This window comes from Argiope bruennichi, chromosome 5, assembly GCF_947563725.1.
Source record: "Argiope bruennichi chromosome 5, qqArgBrue1.1, whole genome shotgun sequence".
Classification (NCBI taxonomy): domain Eukaryota; kingdom Metazoa; phylum Arthropoda; class Arachnida; order Araneae; family Araneidae; genus Argiope; species Argiope bruennichi.
In genome coordinates, this window is record NC_079155.1 from 113,954,154 (window position 1) to 113,974,346 (window position 20,193).

Consider the following 20,193-nt stretch of genomic DNA (forward strand, 5'->3'; position numbering starts at 1 on the left):
AGAATCGTGTCAGGAAAAAGATTTGTACCGAGGAGAATAACATTCGTAACGAGGAGAGTCCAGTAAATGAAGAAATTCCCATTTGTAAATGCTTTGAGTTTGTGCCTCGACCCCACCAAATGTGTAGTCGTGACAAAGAACCCATCCAGGGGCTTTACGAGACTAATTTCGGGCAACCTGAGACATTTTCAAACGAGCACGGGATACACTTTGACGAACATAGTGGATTGGGTAAAGACGTGTACGCGATCGTACAGAGATATTTGAAGCAAGACTTGAAATGGATACATGTCATGCTGAAATCTGACATTTTTGAAAAATTTGTAGAGGTAATGATGCCGATTCGAGACAAATTTATCGAGTTACCTTTTTGGTGTTTATGTGATGGGATGAAGGATGGACGACAGATACATCGCCACATGATTTTGGCGTACGATGAAAAGAGTGACTTTATGAAGATTTGGAAACAAAAAGTGAAATATGCTGTGCCGGAAGAGGATAACGGTGAAAAGAATGCGAAAAAGTTTGCAAGGATTAAGAATGCTCATCATTTGATACGTACGATAAATTATGTGAGTAATCCGAAAGCGTCTTGTGATAGTGGCATTCCTGATGATTTCGAGAAAGATGTGAAGGATTGCGAGTTTAGACAGTCACATTTTTACATCAATCGTCCCATGTCGGAGCATGCCATAGTGTTTTTATCTACGCTGATTCCAAACGGAATGAAGCAATTGTTGCTAGAACAAAATCGGAATAAACGCGTTGTTGACTGGGAAGAGTGTGCCGTGAAACAACGAAAGGGGGGTTATACCAAATGGTATATACCGATCAGTATAACGAAATGGAAATTTGAAAATTGTGTCATCCCCGTGGATCATTCGTACGAGCCGACCGAAGAAGAGACGGATTTAATGTTGACGTTGCACGGTAATAAGAAATTATTTTTCAAAAGGAATCCTGCATTGGTGGACATGCCGAGAGATGAGTGGGTGGCATATCAAGCTAGTAAGGGTAACACGCTCCGGTCAATCTTGGATAAGTATTATGCATTGGCGCCGAATCAGCAAAAAACGATGAACCAATTGAAAGAAATCAAAGCAAAGACACAAGCGGAAAGAGACGCGTATTGGACGTCTAAAATGGAAATTGTCAGAGATGAAAAACAAACATCGCTGGCAAAAATCGAGACACTTGAAAGAGAACTGAATGCTCAAAGAGCAAAAATCGACATGCTTGAAAGAGACCGAGATGCTCAAAGGGTAAAAATCGAGATGCTTGAAAGAAACCTAGATACATGGCGGGCAATATATGCCAAAGAAAAAGATGCAATTGTATGAGAAAGAGATGATTTGAATATATTGAAATAAGAATACAAAGCTAAATAAAATTTGTAATTCAAAATAATAATAACAGTAATAAGAAGAAGACACAACTAAAAAAAAAAAAAAAAAAAAAAAAAAAAAAAAAAAAAAAAAAAAACGTTTTTTTTTTTTTTTTTTTTTTTTTTTTTTTTTATTACTGTTATTATTATTTTGAATTACAAATTCTTTTTAGCTTTGTATTCTTATTTCAATATATTGCATAATTGTTTGTTCGCATGCAAAATTTTTACTCGTTTCTAATTCTTCTTCTTATTACTATTATTATTATTTAGAATTACAAATTATTTTTAGCTTTGTATTCTTATTTGCATAATTGTCTGTTGGCATGCAAAACAAAGTTTTTTAAAACGAATGTTGCAGATTGCAAGACCTTCTTTTGCTCAATTTTCTCCAATACAAAAAGGCCTTTTGCACGGGACATCCTCTCCTATGACACATGCTGCACGCATAGCGTAATTCGTGTCTTTCGGGAGCATCCAAATGTACGTTCATCAAATCACCTGCCGATCGTTTCAATTTGACAAAATAACCACAACAATACACGTCCATCACTCCGGCCTCTTCTAAAGTCTGCAGCACGTCTAAATGCCAACCGTTTTTTAATTCGTGTTGAAACCAAACGGTATCCAATACACCCACCACGACCTTGTTGTCGATGGCAATAGTCGCAAACCGATTGGGACGGGGATACAATCTGAATCCCGTAGAAGCATCGGGAGGAGAAGCGAGTTCATCTTCCGGGCTTAACGTAGACCATTCCTTGTCAACCAGAGGAGATGATCCCGTAACAGCAGCAGCATCAGGAGGAGAAACGAGTTCATCTTCCTGACTTAACGTAGACCATTCCTTGTTAACAAGAGATGCCATGGTGAGTAAGATATGGTAAGCTTGTTTTCTGAAGATAGATAAAGACACAAGAGAGTTAAAAAAAAAAAAAAAAAAAAAAAAAAAAAAAAAAAAAATTTTTTTTTTTTTTTTTTTTTTTTTTTTTTTTTTCCTTGTTCTTTCTTTCTTTCTTGTTTCTTGTTCTTGTTTGTTTCTTGTTTCTTGTTCTTGTTCTTGTTTGTTGTTTTTTATGCTGCATTCATTTCCATAAAATTTTCATCTACCTTCTTTGTGAGACTAGACTGGAGAAACACTTCGCAATAATTTTGCAAGGCAAAAGGTATCAAGTCGGTCAACGACACTTTGTCGGCATTGATGATTGTTTCTCCAGAAGCTTCTCCTTTAGTTCCAAATTTGTTGAAAAAGTTGATTACGCCGTCGGTGAAGGGAATATTTTCCAAGACGAGTTTAATCAATTCTGGTTCTTCACGACCGTCAAAGGTGAGACGCATCTCCCCCAGTTCAAGGGACCCGCAGATAGGGGGTAGAGCTTTTGCTTCATCGCTTTTCGTTGTCCACAAAACAATTCGTTCAGCCATCTTTATTATTTTCATTCCATTTGCAATTCTCAATCCAACCTTGGCCATTCATTTGACTTAAAAAAAAGATGGGAAAGAGCCGAAGCTCCTTCCCATCTTTATTTATTTATTATTTATTCATTTTCTATAAAATACAATAATCATTTAAAAGATCTTCAAAGACAATATTTACAATAGATATTTACAAAGGCAATATTTACAATAGATATTTACAAGTTTTGCAAAGGCAATATTTACAATAGATATTTACAAGTTTTGCAAATCCATCAGCCACTTTCTGTCTTCCACAGAGAGTTTTTTCCAACATTTGGGGCATTGAGTTATGCCTGCTCTGGTAAACTGGGGAAGAACGCAGGCACTATGAAAAAGACATCCGCAGCTGAACCAGACCAAACCATCTGTAAAGTTCATGGGTTCGATGCAAATCTTGCAAGGAATGCGAGTAACCACACATATGGGGCAGGGAAGTGGATGTCCATCCTTATTCTTTAAACATCTGGCGTGGAACAAGTGTCCACAAGGCGCTATATCGTTTTCGATCAGGGTGTGGCATGTAATGCAGGATTCGGTCAAACTGAAGAAATCCATCTCGGAGAGAAGAGCGTCTTGAGCTATAGCAAGTCTCAAAGTAATGTGTGGAGTCGAGTGAAAGAGCAGCCTTTTATAGGTTGCATTTGACGCATGCGCCTTTAAGTAATCTTTTGATAGGTTGCATTCGACGCATGCGCCTTTAAATAATCTTTTTTTTCTAACCCCTATTGTTTTTCTGAAAATCTACATCTCGGTAAAAATTTCAATCAACCCATCAAAGATTAAAACTACATACCCACACTTGGTAAAAATTTCAATCAAACCATCAAAGATTAAAACTGTATACCCACACTTGGTAAAAATTTCAATCAAAGATCCCTTAGGTTGCGACCCACCGGTCAAAGATTCCCCAAGTATGTGTGGACTGGGTCTCTGGAAAAATTTCAATCGGATGACCAAAATTGAGCAGACATTAAGACTAATATTTACGGCATTAAAACTAATGTTATTAAGAGACATTAAAACTAGTATGTTAGTAATAGACATTAAAACTAGTATGTTAAAAACTTTTTACAAGACAAGAGAAGACAAGACAAAGTAAAAAAAAAAAAAAAAAAAAAAAAAAAAAAAAAAAAAAAAAAAAAAAAACGTTTTTTTTTTTTTTTTTTTTTTTTTTTTTTTTTTTTTTTTTTTTAGTTTGTCTTGTCTTCTCTTGTCTTGTAAAAAGTTTTTAACATACTAGTTTTAATGTCTATTATTAATATTAGTTTTAATAATGATAACATTAGTTTTAATGTAGTTTAGTTAAGTTTTTGAATTTACTCTTTTCCACATGCATTTTCTTCCGTTTTCAAAACTTTGGCAGACTTGTCCTCTTCAGACTGTCGTTTCTTTTTACTCTTTTCCTCTTGTTCACGACGCCAGTCGGCAATTTCTTTGACTCGAGACCATCCTCCAACCGTCGATACATACAACTCGTCGACGGGCCCATGAAAGTCATTGCTGGAAGATTGGTGTATGGACTCGATTTTAGCCCGCATTTGTGCAGGATTTTCAATTTCCGCTTCGTCATACAAGAGTCGTACGGCTTTTACGTGCTTACTCTGCACATCATTGGGACCGTAGCGAAACGTTTCGACATAGCGTTTGGGATCGTCCCCCGAAAACCCATCGACTGCAAAAAAATACCACACATCTTTGGGATCAGCAATCTTGTTCAAGATGCCAACCAATTTGATGATATCCACGGCCCGATTATAATCGTGGCCCAAAATCCGTTCGACACAGTTTTGTTCATCATAGGAGACGGGACGTTTTCGATGCTGCCACAAATGCAATAAACGACTATGCAATTCTTTGTTGAGAAGGTAGGGTCCCTGTCGTACGATATCCACCACGTGAAAGAGACTCAAATGCATTGTCTGGGTAAATTTCTCAATAGCTCGTAGCGCAATAGTATCGTAGGTGAGATAGGGATTTTGACAATTTTTCACCTCTTCTTCAATGTATTGTAAGGCGGGTGAAACATTGTTGGCATAGTCCGCGGTCACCATGAAAGAAGGTTCAAGATCCATCACGTTAAAAAGAGTTGGAATAGGAATCTCAAATTTAAATCTTCAATGAAACATTAAAAAAAAAAAAAAAAAAAAAAAAAAAAAAAAAAAAAAGTTTTTTTTTTTTTTTTTTTTTTTTTTTTTTTTTTTTTTTTTAATAGATTGCTTTTACTTTCTAATTTGAATTTTAACATTACAATCGTCAATTGCTGTTTGAGTATATTATTCACATTTTAGTAACCTATTGGATCATTATTTGTTATTTAGAGTTTCTAAGTATGTTGCCACATTTTATACATCGTACAAATTTTTCGTGCATACCTTTACAAGGCCAATCTTTACAACAATGAAATCCAACCACCATTTTACAATCGGCACACGTATATTTTTCACACATCCTTTATTATAACCACATTATAAAATTTTACAATGGTCACGACGGTCCACTCTTTGCCTTTCACCAAAACCTCGCGTTCCCCGATGCGTGTTGGCATCAACCTTGATGACTTTGGTCAACTTACTTTTGCACGTCTCTTGCAGCAACATTTGAGCAATGGCTTCACCGGGTGAAATTTCAACAACATCTCGTGACATGTTGCGCAATACAACCACAATTTCACCGCGATAGCCAGTATCAATCAATCCCGCTTCGACTTTTAATTGTTTACGTGTCACCACCGATGACTTGTCCATAATGATGCCAACCGTTCCTTTAGGTAATTTGAAAATGACGTGTGTATTAATTTTGATTTGTTCTCCTGGCTGAACGACGGCCCCCACTCCTCCTGCAGGAAAATACAAATCAATCCCGGGTGATTCGTCGTCAAAGACAGTCGGTTCGACAGCAAACGATCGAGTCAATTCGTATTCAATTTCTTTTAGATCTCTAAAAGCATTTGACTCTTGTTGTCCAATCAAATCACCAAAAAAAGTTGGTTCGTTATTGGCTTGTCCAAACGCATTGGAAAAAGAGTTATTGGTTTGTCCATACCATTCGTTAAAAGAAGGATTGGCTTGCCAGTAAGGATACCAATCGTAAAAAGAATTATTGGCTTGTCCAAACCCATTGGGAAAAAAAGTATTTGTCTGTCCATAAGGAGGTTGTCCAAACCCATTGGAGAAAGAATTATTTGCTTGTCCATAAGGAGGTTGTCCAAACCCATTAGAAAAAGAATTATTGGTTTGTCCATAAGGAGGTTGTCCAAACCCATTGGAGAAAGAATTATTGGTTTGTCGTTGTCCAAACCCATTTGAGAAAGAATTATTGGTTTGTCGTTGTCCAAACCCATTTGAAAAAGAATTATTGGTTTGTCCATAAGGGCGTTGTCCATACCCATTTGAAAAAGAATTATTGGTTTGTCCATAAGGGCGTTGTCCATACCCATTGGAGAAAGAATTGCTCGTTTGTCCATAAGGACGTTGTCCAAACCCATTGGAGAAAGAATTATTGGTTTGTCGTTGTCCAAACCCATTGGAAAAAGAATTATTGGTTTGTCCATAAGGACGTTGTCCAAACCCATTGGAAAAAGAATTATTGGTTTGTCCTTGTCCATGATCCGTCCTGCAAGAATAGGGATATTGTCCAAAAGAAGTTACATCATCATTGGGATATGATCTTGGAATAAAAGACCTTCCTTGAGATGGGAAGTTGTAAACCCAGTTGGAACTGAAATTGTTGAAAGCCATTCTGAAAGCATTGATAAACTGAAAGCATAATGTTGAAACATTTAAAGACACAAGTGTACTTAAAAAAAAAAAAAAAAAAAAAAAAAAAAAAAAAAAAAAAAAAATTTTTTTTTTTTTTTTTTTTTTTTTTTTTTTTTTTTTTACTTGTGTGTGTGTGTTTGTGTTTGTGTTTTAAAAGTTTAAACATTATGTTTGTAATGTGTATTAAATAATTACATGTAGACACGTTTGATAATTTGGTTTGTTATCTTTCTAAAACCTACTTTGGACATTCAAGTTGCATTGGCTGATTGGATTTAGCAAAGGGGTAGGACGCAAAGTGGCCTTTTGTCAAGTGCCTGATCCCGACCTTGTTAAAAATTCGACAGAGAATTGGACATTCATGTTTCTAGAACCGATGTTTATGCCCATCACAAATATTAATGGTTTGCTGTTGGACTTGTCAAGATTGGAATTAGATACTTTATACAACATGATGCATTTTGCTAGCAGAGTATGACTTGGCAAGATTGGAAAGAGATCCTTAAACGAGTTATCTTTCAATTTGCTAGTAGAGCTGACCAATCAGAAGCCACTTCCTCCTTGTTGAGACTATAAAAGCTCCCGTCTAAAGCCCATTTGCATCATTTTCGCCATGTCTTTCTCAGAGTATATCCAGACTGTTCGAGCCGTCTTGGAGTCGCTGTCTCCGCCTGAGATTGTGTCTGTTTCACGGGAACGAGAAAATTTTCGACGTAAGCTGATCGCCCACATGTCTGAGATTACCAAACATCATGGTTGGTATATGCCCAGCTTTACCAGTTTTATACTGCTGGATGCATCGGTGTACAGTGTGGAATTTCAAGAATTGGCCAAAAGTCCCGATGGATTTCCATGGGCTGTCTGGAAAATATTTGGCATTAATCATTTAATAGATATGGCCATGACGGTGTATTTCCAAGGAATTCGGACAGAACTCGAGCAGTGGCAGAAAATGGGTGAGTTAGTTTTGGAATCTATCTATTCATCCTATTGCTCTGAAAACTGCTTCAAAAGACCTGCAGACTGTTCCATCTGCACTCGGCCTCTCTATCACGAAACGACAACCACCTGCGGACACAAATTCCACGTTTCGTGCCTTGAGAAATGGATGCTGGAAAATACCACCTGTCCCCTGTGCAGATACGAACTGTGAATTGAAAAAGATTCCCCAAAAAAATGGGAGAGAGTCGATACGAGTCTTGAAAGGCTCGTATCGGCTCTCTCCCATTTTTTTGGTTCAGATAAATTGCCAATCTTGGATTGCAAGGGACTCGGTCTTGAAGTGGAGATGACTAAGAAATGAACACAAACATGGAAAAGAGTTGTAGATAACCAAGATCAGATGAAGAGCCACTCTTGGAACATGAACCATCCAAGTCCGACTAAGAAATGAACACAAACATGGAAAAGAGTCGTAGATCATGGAAAACCAAGATCAGATGAAGAGCCACTCTTGGAAAGAGAAGTAACATGAAAATTATAAAGTGTTCAGTATAGCAAACTAGTAACTTAAAAAACAGTAAAGGAAAAAATATTTTTAAAACTCTGTTACAAACACAAACACAAAACATTAAAAAAAAAAAAAAAAAAAAAAAAAAAAAAAAGTTTTTTTTTTTTTTTTTTTTTTTTTTTTTTTTTTTTTTTTTTTTTTTTTTTTTTTTTTTTTTTTTAAGCTTTGTGTTTGTGTTTGTAACAGAGTTTTAAAAATATTTTTCCTTTACTGTTTTTTTAAGTTACTAATTTACTATACTAATATTTCGATTTTATAATTAGGGTTTTGTAACAACAATGATTCTAATACAAATTGAGGTCCATCATACTCTTTTTCCCTTTTATATTTTATATAATCAGTGTTTAGTTCACAATACTGGTGCCAAAGTTCCCAATACAAATTGACGCCTATTGTTATTGTTATTATTATTATTATTATTCAGATTATTGTTGTTGTTATTGTTGTTATTATTATCATCATCATCATTTATAGTAATAATAGGAGGAGGAGTATTTATCGTTTGCTGTGGTGGTCGATACGGATGCACCACTGCTACTGGTCTCGGAGCGTCCCGTTTCGGCCATTCCCAATTGACTTCTCGTTCGAAATTATACAAATCTGGTAACACATCGTTCGAACGCTCCGGAAGTGTATAAGGAGTCATACGATGCTTTTTTCTGTCGTGTCGCATTCTTCTTGCTTTCAAACATTCCACACGGCAAGTGTTTCGTCCAAAACGTAAGGTTTCTCGAGTGATGCGTCCACATTCCGCGATCGAAATTTAATTGTTTGTAAATTGCTTCGCGTCGTTTGCAAATGCTGTAACAAATTCAATTTCCACGCACGGGGACACGTCCATCGCCATGGGCTTTGGGGCCAATAATCGATAAATTTTAGCAGTTGAATATAGACGTGTTCCAAACGCTGACACTCCTTTGCATTCACCTCCAAGGCATTGCTATCGTTGGGAGTATATGCCTCGTGCACATCTCGATCGAGACGACCGACGTGAAACAAACGCAATTCAACTCGATCGTCCCACGTTAAATCGAGATGACTTGTAAACACAACGAGCGTGTCTCCCCAACGCCAAGGAATGTGCATGCCGAAGGAAGGTTCAAAGTAAACCTGATACGGATAGTCTTGCTGAAAATAAGTGACGAGGTGAGGCCAACGTCCTAAATTTCCATACACTATAGTGGTTTTATTTCGACATTTTTCAAGTAAATCTTGCACAGAAGACATGAAGAAACAAAATATGTTATACAAAGCAGCATGTCTTTATTCTTTTCTCAATAATGGTGAGAATCACCAGGAAAAAGAATAATTTAAATATTACCAGTTAAAAATGATTCCTTTCATGTAACCGTAACTGGTTTACCGACGTGTTTACATATTTTCTCAGCCATCATGTAGTAGTACTAAAATTAGTAATACATGAGTTTCAAAAGTTATCCTATTAAATATTCCCATCTTATAAATAATTTTCATATTTTAGTTTGTACTAAATGGTATTTTAAAGTTTTTACACTCGCTAGATGACGATTCTCGAAAACTTGGGCGATTTTGTAAAGTATTTGCAACGCGGTATGTTTTTGGAAATGACAATCTAAAAATTATCAGAGTTATAAAATTAAAATTTGAAAGAATAAAATTATAAACGCTATTAAATATTCCCATCTTATAAATAATTTTCATATTTTAGTTTGTACTAAATGGTATTTTAAAATTTTTACACTCACTAGATGACGATTCTCGAAAACTTGAGCGATTTTGTAAAGTATTTGTAACGCGGTATGTTTTGGGAAATGACAATTTAAAAATTATCAGAATAATAAAATTAAAATTTTGAAAGAATAAAATTATAAACGCAGATGCAGAAACATTTATTTCAAGTTTTAGTTTACTAAATGGTAATTTAAAGTTTAACACTAGATGGCGATACTGAGCAATACCGAATTGATTCTCGAAAGCTTGGGCGTGGTACGATAATAACTTTTTTGTAAACGTGGTGTGTTTTGTGAAATCGCACGGATTTAGAATTTAGTCATTTAAAACGTGGCGTGATTCTCGAAAGTTTGGGCGTGGTATGATAAAAATTTTTTTGAGAAGTATTTGTTATTTAAAACGCTGTGTAAACATGGCGTGTTTTGTGAAATGATACGGATTTCCAATTTAGTAACGTGGCATGATAATAATTTTTTGAGAAGTATTTGTAATTTAAAACGTGGTGTGTTTTGTGAAACAACATATGTGGATTTACAATTAAAACGATTGTGTTTTGTTTTGTGAAATGACAAATGAATGCTCAATTATATTTTAACGAATATAATATGGTGTTGAGCCAAGTTGGCGATATCATTGCAGATATTTTTCAAATAAAGTAAGTTTTATTTTTTGATTTAAAACTATTTTAAATAAAAATGTGTCAAGTAAATAACTTTTGCTAAAGTTTAAAATGTGAATTATTTTTTATATATTATGACCGCATCCAGCTAATTTTTAACACTTCATAAAGTCGCCAAATTGGCGAAAGTTTAATGAAGAGTGAATAATCTTTACTAAAGTTTGAAAATTTCAAATATATATTTTTAGATTTAAGTAATCTATTTTAAATATGTGTCGAGTGAATGAACTTTAATAAGATTTGAATATTTCTAGTAAATATAATCTATTTTAAAACTTTATCGAGTGAATAACCTTTGGTTTGAAATTTTTTAGATTTAAAATCTGTGTCGAGTGAATGAACTTTAATAAGATTTGAATATTTCTTGTCAATATAATCTTATCTATTTTAAATTTAAGTGTGTCGATTGAATTGCCTTTGCTACATGAAGAAATGCATTTTGTGTCGAGTGAATGAAATTTAATAAGATTTGAATATTTCTTGTCAATATAATCTAATATATTTTAAATTTAAGTGTGTCGATTGAATTGCCTTTGCTACATGAAGAAATGCATTTTGTAATCTGTGTCGAGTGAATGAACTTTAATAAGATTTGAATATTTCTAGTAAATATAATCTATTTTAAAACTGTATCGAGTGAATAACCTTTGGTTTGAAATTTTTTAAATTTAAAATCTGTGTCGAGTGAATGAACTTTAATAAGATTTGAATATTTCTTGTCAATATAATCTTATCTATTTTAAATTTAAGTGTGTCGATTGAATGGCCTTTGCTACATGAAGAAATGCATTTTGTGTCGAGTGAATAACCTTTAATAAGATTTTGAATATTTCTTGTCAATATAATCTAATATATTTTAAATTTAAGTGTGTCGATTGATTGGCCTTTGCTACATGAAGAAATGCATTTTGTATTTTGTGTCGAGTGATTAACCTTTAATAAGATTTGAATATTTCTTGTCAATATAATCTAATATATTTTAAATTTAAGTGTGTCGATTGAATGGCCTTTGCTACATGAAGAAATGCATTTTGTGTCGAGTGAATGAACTTTAATAAGATTTTCAAGATTTCTTGTAAGTATATTTTTAGATTTAAAACTGGGTCGAGTGAATAACCTTTGCTAAAATTTAAACATATCTTGTTACATTTAGTTTTTCAAACCTGTATCATATGAATGACTTAAAACTGGGTCAAACGAATAACCTTGGCTTAAATTTAAACATTTCTTGTAAATATATTTTTAAATTTAATATTTTGTAATCTGTGTCGTGTCCATGACCTAAAACTGTGTCGAGTGAAATTTTCAAACCTGTATTAACTTAAAACTGGGTCGAGTGAATAACCTTTAATATTTCAAACCTGTATTTCTTGTAAATATATTTTTAAATTTAAAACTGGGTCAAGGGAATAACCTTGGCTTAAATTTAAACATATCATGTTACATTTAGTATTTCAAACCTGTATTTCTTGTAAATATATTTTTAAATTTAAAACTGTGTCGAGTGAAATTTTCAAACCTGTATTAACTTAAAACTGGGTCGAGTGAATAACCTTTAATAAGATTTTAAACATTTCTTGCAAATATATTTTTAAATTTAAAACTGGGTCAAGGGAATAACCTTGGCTTAAATTTAAACATATCATGTCACATTTAGTATTTCAAACCTGTATTTCTTGTAAATATATTTTTAAATTTAAAACTGTGTCGAGTGAAATTTTCAAACCTGTATTAACTTAAAACTGGGTCGAGTGAATAACCTTTAATAAGATTTTAAACATTTCTTGCAAATATATTTTTAAATTTAAAACTGGGCCAAGGGCATAACCTTGGCATAAATTTAAACACCTGTCTTTCTTGTAAACATTTAGTATTTCAAACCTGTATTTCTTGCAAATATATTTTTAAATTTAAAACTGTGTCGAGTGAAATTTTCAAACCTGTATTAACTTAAAACTGGGTCGAGTGAATAACCTTTAATAAGATTTTAAACATTTCTTGCAAATATATTTTTAAATTTAAAACTGGGCCAAGGGCATAACCTTGGCATAAATTTAAACACCTGTCTTTCTTGTAAACATTTAGTATTTCAAACCTGTATTTCTTGCAAATATATTTTTAAATTTAAAACTGTGTCGAGTGAAATTTTCAAACCTGTATTAACTTAAAACTGGGTCGAGTGAATAACCTTTAATAAGATTTTAAACATTTCTTGCAAATATATTTTTAAATTTAAAACTGGGCCAAGGGCATAACCTTGGCATAAATTTAAACACCTGTCTTTCTTGTAAACATTTAGTATTTCAAACCTGTATTTCTTGCAAATATATTTTTAAATTTAAAACTGTGTCGAGTGAAATTTTCAAACCTGTATTAACTTAAAACTGGGTCGAGTGAATAACCTTTAATAAGATTTTAAACATTTCTTGCAAATATATTTTTAAATTTAAAACTGGGCCAAGGGCATAACCTTGGCATAAATTTAAACACCTGTCTTTCTTGTAAACATTTAGTATTTCAAACCTGTATTTCTTGCAAATATATTTTTAAATTTAAAACTGTGTCGAGTGAAATTTTCAAACCTGTATTAACTTAAAACTGGGTCGAGTGAATAACCTTTAATAAGATTTTAAACATTTCTTGCAAATATATTTTTAAATTTAAAACTGGGCCAAGGGCATAACCTTGGCATAAATTTAAACACCTGTCTTTCTTGTAAACATTTAGTATTTCAAACCTGTATTTCTTGCAAATATATTTTTAAATTTAAAACTGTGTCGAGGGCATAACCTTGGCATAAATTTAAACACCTGTCTTTCGTGTAAATATATTTAGTATTTCAAACCTGTATTTCTTGCAAATATATTTTTAAATTTAAAACTGGGCCAAGGGCATAACCTTAGCATAAATTTAAACACCTGTCTTTCGTGTAAATATATTTAGTATTTCAAACCTGTATTTCTTGCAAATATATTTTTAAATTTAAAACTGGGCCAAGGGCATAACCTTGGCATAAATTTAAACACCTGTCTTTCGTGTAAATATATTTAGTATTTCAAACCTGTATTTCTTGCAAATATATTTTTAAATTTAAAACTGGGTCAAGGGCATAACCTTGGCATAAATTTAAACACCTGTCTTTCTTGTCAATATATTTAGTATTTCAAACCTGTATTTCTTGCAAATATATTTTTAAATTTAAAACTGGGTCGAGGGCATAACCTTGGCTTAAATTTAGTATTTCAAACTTAAAACTGTGTCGAGTGAATAACCTTGGCTTAAATTTAAACATTTCTTGTAAATATATTTTTAAATTTAAAACTGGGTCGAGGGCATAACCTTGGCTTAAATTTAAACATATCTTGTTACATTTAGTATTTCAAACCTGTATTAACTTAAAACTGGGTCGACCTTTGCTTAAATTTAAACATTTCTTGTAAGTATATTTATAGATTCAATATTTTGTAATCTGTGTCGTGTCCATGACCTAAAACTGGGTCTTGTGAAAATTTCAAACCTGTATTAACTTAAAACTGGGTCGACCTTTGCTAAAATTTAAACATTTCTTGTAATTTTTAGATTTAAATTTAAAATGAAGTTAATGTCACCTTTACATTTTTTTAGCTTCCCAATTTGGAATACAGATTCAAGATTGAAATGAAGAAAAAGCACAAGAAGGATTCCTAGATAATGATATTAATTGTTTGTCTTGTTTTATATATTGACATTCAGTTAATATGAATTTTCTGGGAAAATAATTGTGTAGTGATTGGATTTTGAAGCGTTAGGAAATAAACGTTCATAGACAACTAGCACGAGTGTAGTTAAAAGAGTCATGTCATTTGAGTGTTTGCTCTTGGAGGAGAAGGAGTTACTGAGCAGAGTAACTCGAACGAATCTGCAAAAAATTTGTTAAGTGCCTATTTATTGAAAGCACTCACGACGGCAAATTGGATCATAAAGGTATGTTTACAATTTCTCGATGTCTTTTAATGCTGTTTTGTTATATATTTACATTCAATTAATATGAATTTTTCTCTACATTATGCATGTTAATCTCATTAAATGAAATCCTCACTATATACATTAAATGAAGTCAATTCATTATATATTTACATTCAATTAATATGAATTTTTCTCTACATTATGCATGTCAATCTCATTAAATGAAATCAATTCATTTTCACCATTCATTATATACTTACATACAATTAATATGAAATCAATTCATTTTCTCCATTTGTCTCATGTTTTTTTTTTTATTTTATGAATACCATGTTATCTACAAAAGGTTTACTATATCCATTCAATTAAATAACGTATCGTTTTCATTTTACAAGTCTTTTTTTCTAATGACTCGATGAGCATACCCTTCAACATGACACCAATGGCAACGACTCTAAAACTCAACCATCTATTTCATTTTACAGTCGTCACTGCTAATGAGTACAGTCGCTCGAAAAAATATATGAGCACCGTAACAGTATGAAAAATTTTTCAAAAATGGAAAACGACAATTTTTGGGTTATAATAAATAATTTAATAAAGATGTGGTTTGATAAATAATTTAAATGACTTGAAAGAATGGTGTGGGTTACAATAAATAATTTATTTAATAAAGATGAGTTGTAATACATTAAGCCATTATTTTTAATATTTTGAGTTGATTTAAGCCATTATTTTTAATAAAGATGAGTTATAATAAATAATGATGACTTTTTAAAAGAATGGTATTATATTCTTAAACATGAATTACATTTTTTTAAATGAAATGTCTTTGTCCAATAATGATGACTTTTTAAAAGAATTGTATAATATTCTTAAACACGAGTTACATTTTTTAAATGAAATGTCCTTGTCCAATAATGATGACTTTTTAAAAGAATTGTATAATATTCTTAAACACGAGTTACATTTTTTAAATGAAATGTCCTTGTCCAATAATGATAAGAGTTCCTAGGGTTATTTGGTATTATATTCTTAAACATTAAATGAAATGTTTCAAATTGCCCTTATCCAATAATGATAAGAATTCCTAGAGTTATTTAGTATTATATTCTTAAACATGAGTTACATTTTTTAAATGAAATGTTTCAAATTGTCCAATAATGATGACTTTTTAAAAGAATGGTATTATATCCTAGGGTTATTTTTTGGAAGCCATTCAAAGAAATAAATAAATTTTATTTACATTAAAACAAATAGAGCAATTATATATATTAGAAACTAACCATTTAAATAATTTAAAATGAAATGTTTCAAATTGCCCTTGTCCAAGATTGGTCATTTAGAGAACCCAAAAAAAATAACCCTAGGAACCCTTCCGAAGAAGAGTTCCTAGGGTTATTTTTTTTGGAAAAAAAAACAAAGCCATTCAAATAAATAAATAAATAAATTTTATTTACATTTAAACAAATATACAAGTTTTTTTTTTATAGGGGACAAAGTCTTTTCAAATTTAATGGACAATTGTTTTCTTCGTTAAAAATGCTAGTTCTTATTGGCACACAATACACATCTTTCTTTTTTATAGTCAAATTTAAAAGTTGGCCTTCCTCCTCATTATCCGGAGGAAGTAATATTGTAGGAGGAGGTAATATGCATTGATTACTTATATTAAAATTCCAAAAATTATCCTGAGGATTTAATACTGCTGCTGGAGAGTCGTGAGAAGGAGACAATACTGCTGCTGGAGAGTCGTGAGAAGGAGACAATACTGCTGCTGGAGAGTCGTGAGAAGGAGACAATACTGCTGCTGGAGAGTCGTGAGAAGGAGGCAATACTGCTGCTGGAGAGTCGTTGAACAAGTCCCTCCCAAATATCTCCAAGAAATTGTTTATCTCCTCTCTTTCTAAACTAAAGTCCATTTCGGGCACAGGTGCAGGCTCCACAAAGGTTTGATGCACAGGTGCAGGCTCCACAAAGGTCTCGGGCACAGGTGCAGGCTCCACAAAGGTTTGATGCACAGGTGCAGGCTCCACAAAGGTTTGATGCACAGGTGCAGGCTCCACAAAGGTGGTTTTGAGTTTCTTATTTGGCGGTTCACACTCGTGGGCAGGTGTTGGAGGTGGTAGATTATACACTTGGAGTGTAAACTCCTTGTGTGTTTTAAAGCTCTGGTAATGTTTCACCAGATCCCACTCCATAATGTCGACAGCAAACAAAGTTTTTTGTACCGTTAGGATGAGGTACATTGTTCCAGGAGGCACGACGTATGTAGAGTTTGGTTTGAGTACATACCTGTCGTACAGAAACTGGTCAATTTCACAGAAACTTCTCCGTGTTATGCAGGGTTTTGCCTTGCACTGAAGGCTCTTGGCAGGCAAGTGGTAAATCATGATGGGCGCATCGGACGTCTGGTATACGTGGCCTTCCGCCTGTGCCACATTTCTTAATCCAAACGAGAAATGTTGTTTTACCAGCATTATATTGTCCATTTTGAACCCCAGGCGTTGATCTGAAGTCTTTTTTGCATTGATGGGGTTCCTCTTTAGCTTCATTGTTGTTTTTTTCCAGCTCACTTTCCGGGGCTCAAAAAAGTTCACTTTTTTGGACTCTAGCACGGCCCGCTTGAAATTGTCGACGTACAGTCCTTTCTTCGTCCAGTCAGGTATCGGATGTTGAAATATCCTCAGAGTGCTCAGATCCATATATGATATGAACGCCTCCACTCTATCTTGCACCATGAGGCTCTCGAAGGGTTCCCATTTTCCAGGATGGGCTACGGACACCAAGGCTGACGATTTTGTTGCGGGAAACACGTCCATGCTGACTGCTAAGCTGATGACTGGTACCGACTGCTTGGCGTGCATCCCTTTTTATACTCAACCTACCCGGAAGTTATAACCAGTTATAACCGGTTTCCTACCCAGTACATGGTATCACAGTCGCCAAGGACAAACCAAACACGTTTTGGAGGATTATGGCATTTCACGATTAAATCTCCAGGTTCAGGAAATGTTCGAAATTTGCAAAATTGTATCATTGGAGGAGACTCGTGGGTGGTAGAGGATCCAACATCAGACTCGTGGGTAGTAGTGGGTGCAGCATCAGACTCGGGGATGGTAGAGGGTCCAACATCGGACTCGGGGGTAGTAGAGGGTTCAACATCGGACTCGGGGATGGTAGTAGAGGGTCCAACATCAGATTCAGAGACGGTAGAGGGTCCAGCATCAGATTCAGAGATGGTAGAGGGTCCAGCATCGGACTCGGGGGTGGTAGTAGAGGGTCCAGCATCAGAGTTCCTCTTTGAATCTTGTCGAGTTTCTGTTGACAATCTTTTTTGTGGTAAGAGACTCTTTTGTACCTCTAATCGGTACAATTGCAGATCTGTTATAAAATGTTTAATCCAGTCAGTGACAATGATGGCATTTTCACCTGGTTCTTCCACACATATAAGCAGGGGTGATTTTCCAACAGTCGTCACAAATTTCCTCATGCCATATTTATAAGCAAAGCCATCAAATAGACATTTTACAAATAATTGAGCCATTTCCGGGTTTTCTGCAGCGATCAAATTTTGAGCCACTTGAAAGTTGACGACATGGGTGTTGAGGGTCTGAGGAGGGATGGTGAAACCTTTCAAAGGCAATATTTCATGTGCTTGAACTGCTAGGAATTTAAATTGATTTTTGTAACTGCATGGTTTTTTCTTCTTCAACAGCTGTGCAATGTCCAAAAGTCGAAACATCATCTGCCCACTTTCGCTAATGAGTACGGCCACCGGAGGAAGATAGGGAGTTAAAGCGATTTGAAACCACATAATGATATAGTTTTGAAAGACTGCAATATTAGGGTGAAGTTATATTCACTCAAAAGTTGAAAAAAAAAAAAAAAAAAAAAAAAATGGTGTTTAGATTTGTTATAATTACTTTTACATTATTAACATTAGTTTACAGATATACATATAATTACTTTTACATTAGATTACAGTTTATTTCTTATACTTTTACATTATCCAAAGTTGGTTTATTCAATATTCTAAAATTAACATTACCCCCTCACAAAGCTAGTCTATTCAAATTTTCCCAAAGCTGGTCTATTGCTAAAATTAACTTTAGAATTACAATTTTTGATAAAGTCTCTCTTCAAGGTTGGTACACTCTTGAACCCAAAAAAATGGGAGAGAGCCGATACGACTCGCATCGTATCGACTCTCTCCCATTTTTTTGGAGGCATTCAGAGGACATTCATGAACGATGCCAAGCATACCCGCAGAGGTTCTTTCTACACATTGGACAAGACAAGTTCTCTCTCATCCACATTTCTAAACATTCTCCATGAAAGTTGTGCCCGCATGAAGTTGTTATTTTTCTATGCAGAGGCTCCGTGCATATCGGACAATCTCCGAAACAACTTTCTGGCCCTGGGGAAGAGTAGATGGACTCTATGGTTAGTTCCCCCAATCTGGTCCATTTGTCCATTTCACTCATATGCTTATCGTAATTGCAATAGAGTGTCATGGCAAATTCCATCAGACGGGGGATCCCTTCTGTCTTCCACAAAAACCATTGCAGTCCATCCTTTTTCCGTGCAAACGATTTCAACTCCTCGCTGATGATAGGTACCAACTTCAGATCAATAGTTGGTACCATCTCTTTTGCAAGCTTCACCATCTCTTCCCTGTAGGCCTCACCCACATGAACCTCTGCTGGCTCCGGCAACTGTTCCAGCACTGCTCGCAGCAATTGTGTGTATAAAGAGAGAGACATTTTGCTAGAAATGAAGTGAGACAGTCGCACGAGCTTTTATATATACTGTGAGTTGGCGCATGCTCAGTGTGATCCCTTTTGAATAATATCTGCACAAAGCTCCAAGGCTGGTTCAGTGAGGAATGGGATCCATTTTTATTCTATAAAAATTCTCAATACCTCGTACTACCGCCAGCCAACGATGACATTTCTTTTTGCAATACAGGCACTTTTCAATTTTCTTTCGGCTGTTTAAAATAAAAGTTTGATGCTTTAATTTTAAACTGCCAAAGAATTTTTTGTAGTACCGTTTTGTTTTCAAGTCTGCAAAGAAGAGATGCGTACCATGGGTCTGTGCCAATGTCTTTCTCAAGCGCTTAGGGTGCAGCTTATCGGACGAATGGGAGACATGTCCATCTGTCAAAGTGTATCCCTTTTCATCAATGCATAGAACCATCATAGTCATTTGATGCTTATACTCTTGAGTATGAGCCGGCTTCAGCACTTGGTTGGTCTTAGCAGATGGCTCCGGAATAGGAGAGAGAGGAGGTGGAACGACGAGCATAGGTAGATCCAACAGCATGGTTGATTTCAATGTTAAACTCTTGAAACAAGTAGTGCTGTGATGAAAGTGTCTTCAGAAATATATATACATGAAAAGACAACACACAACAACTAAAAAAAAAAAAAAAAAAAAAAAAAAAAAAAAAAAAAAAATTTTTTTTTTTTTTTTTTTTTTTTTTTTTTTTTTTTTTTTTTTTTTTTTACTTTCTTCTTCTTCTTCTTTACACACTAACGTTAAACAAAAATTTTCTTGCCCCGCTGAAGGTACATACTTTAACTGTTTAACATGGCATGTTTAACAGAGACAAAGAGTCATGAATATCATGGATCAATGATGTGGAATGCATTCAATTGGAATTTTTCTAATGAAATTCAGTCCACAAACAGCCACCCATCTCACACAATTCCTTTTACAGGTGGGGCAATCTCCAGCATCATTA

At 34.2% G+C, this 20,193-nt stretch overlaps 2 protein-coding genes across 2 annotated transcripts; both read right to left on the reverse strand.

Annotated features, from left to right (window-relative positions):
* Positions 1-5,307: 5,307 nt before the first annotated feature.
* On the reverse strand, positions 5,308-6,579 carry LOC129968358 (probable serine/threonine-protein kinase clkA). Its single transcript, XM_056082214.1, has one exon. The coding sequence runs from the start codon at positions 6,577-6,579 to the stop codon at positions 5,308-5,310; it is 1,272 nt and encodes a 423-aa protein (XP_055938189.1).
* A 12,109-nt stretch (positions 6,580-18,688) lies between these two features.
* On the reverse strand, positions 18,689-19,210 carry LOC129968359 (E3 ubiquitin-protein ligase RNF126-B-like). Its single transcript, XM_056082215.1, has one exon. The coding sequence runs from the start codon at positions 19,208-19,210 to the stop codon at positions 18,689-18,691; it is 522 nt and encodes a 173-aa protein (XP_055938190.1).
* Between the last annotated feature and the right edge of the window lie 983 nt (positions 19,211-20,193).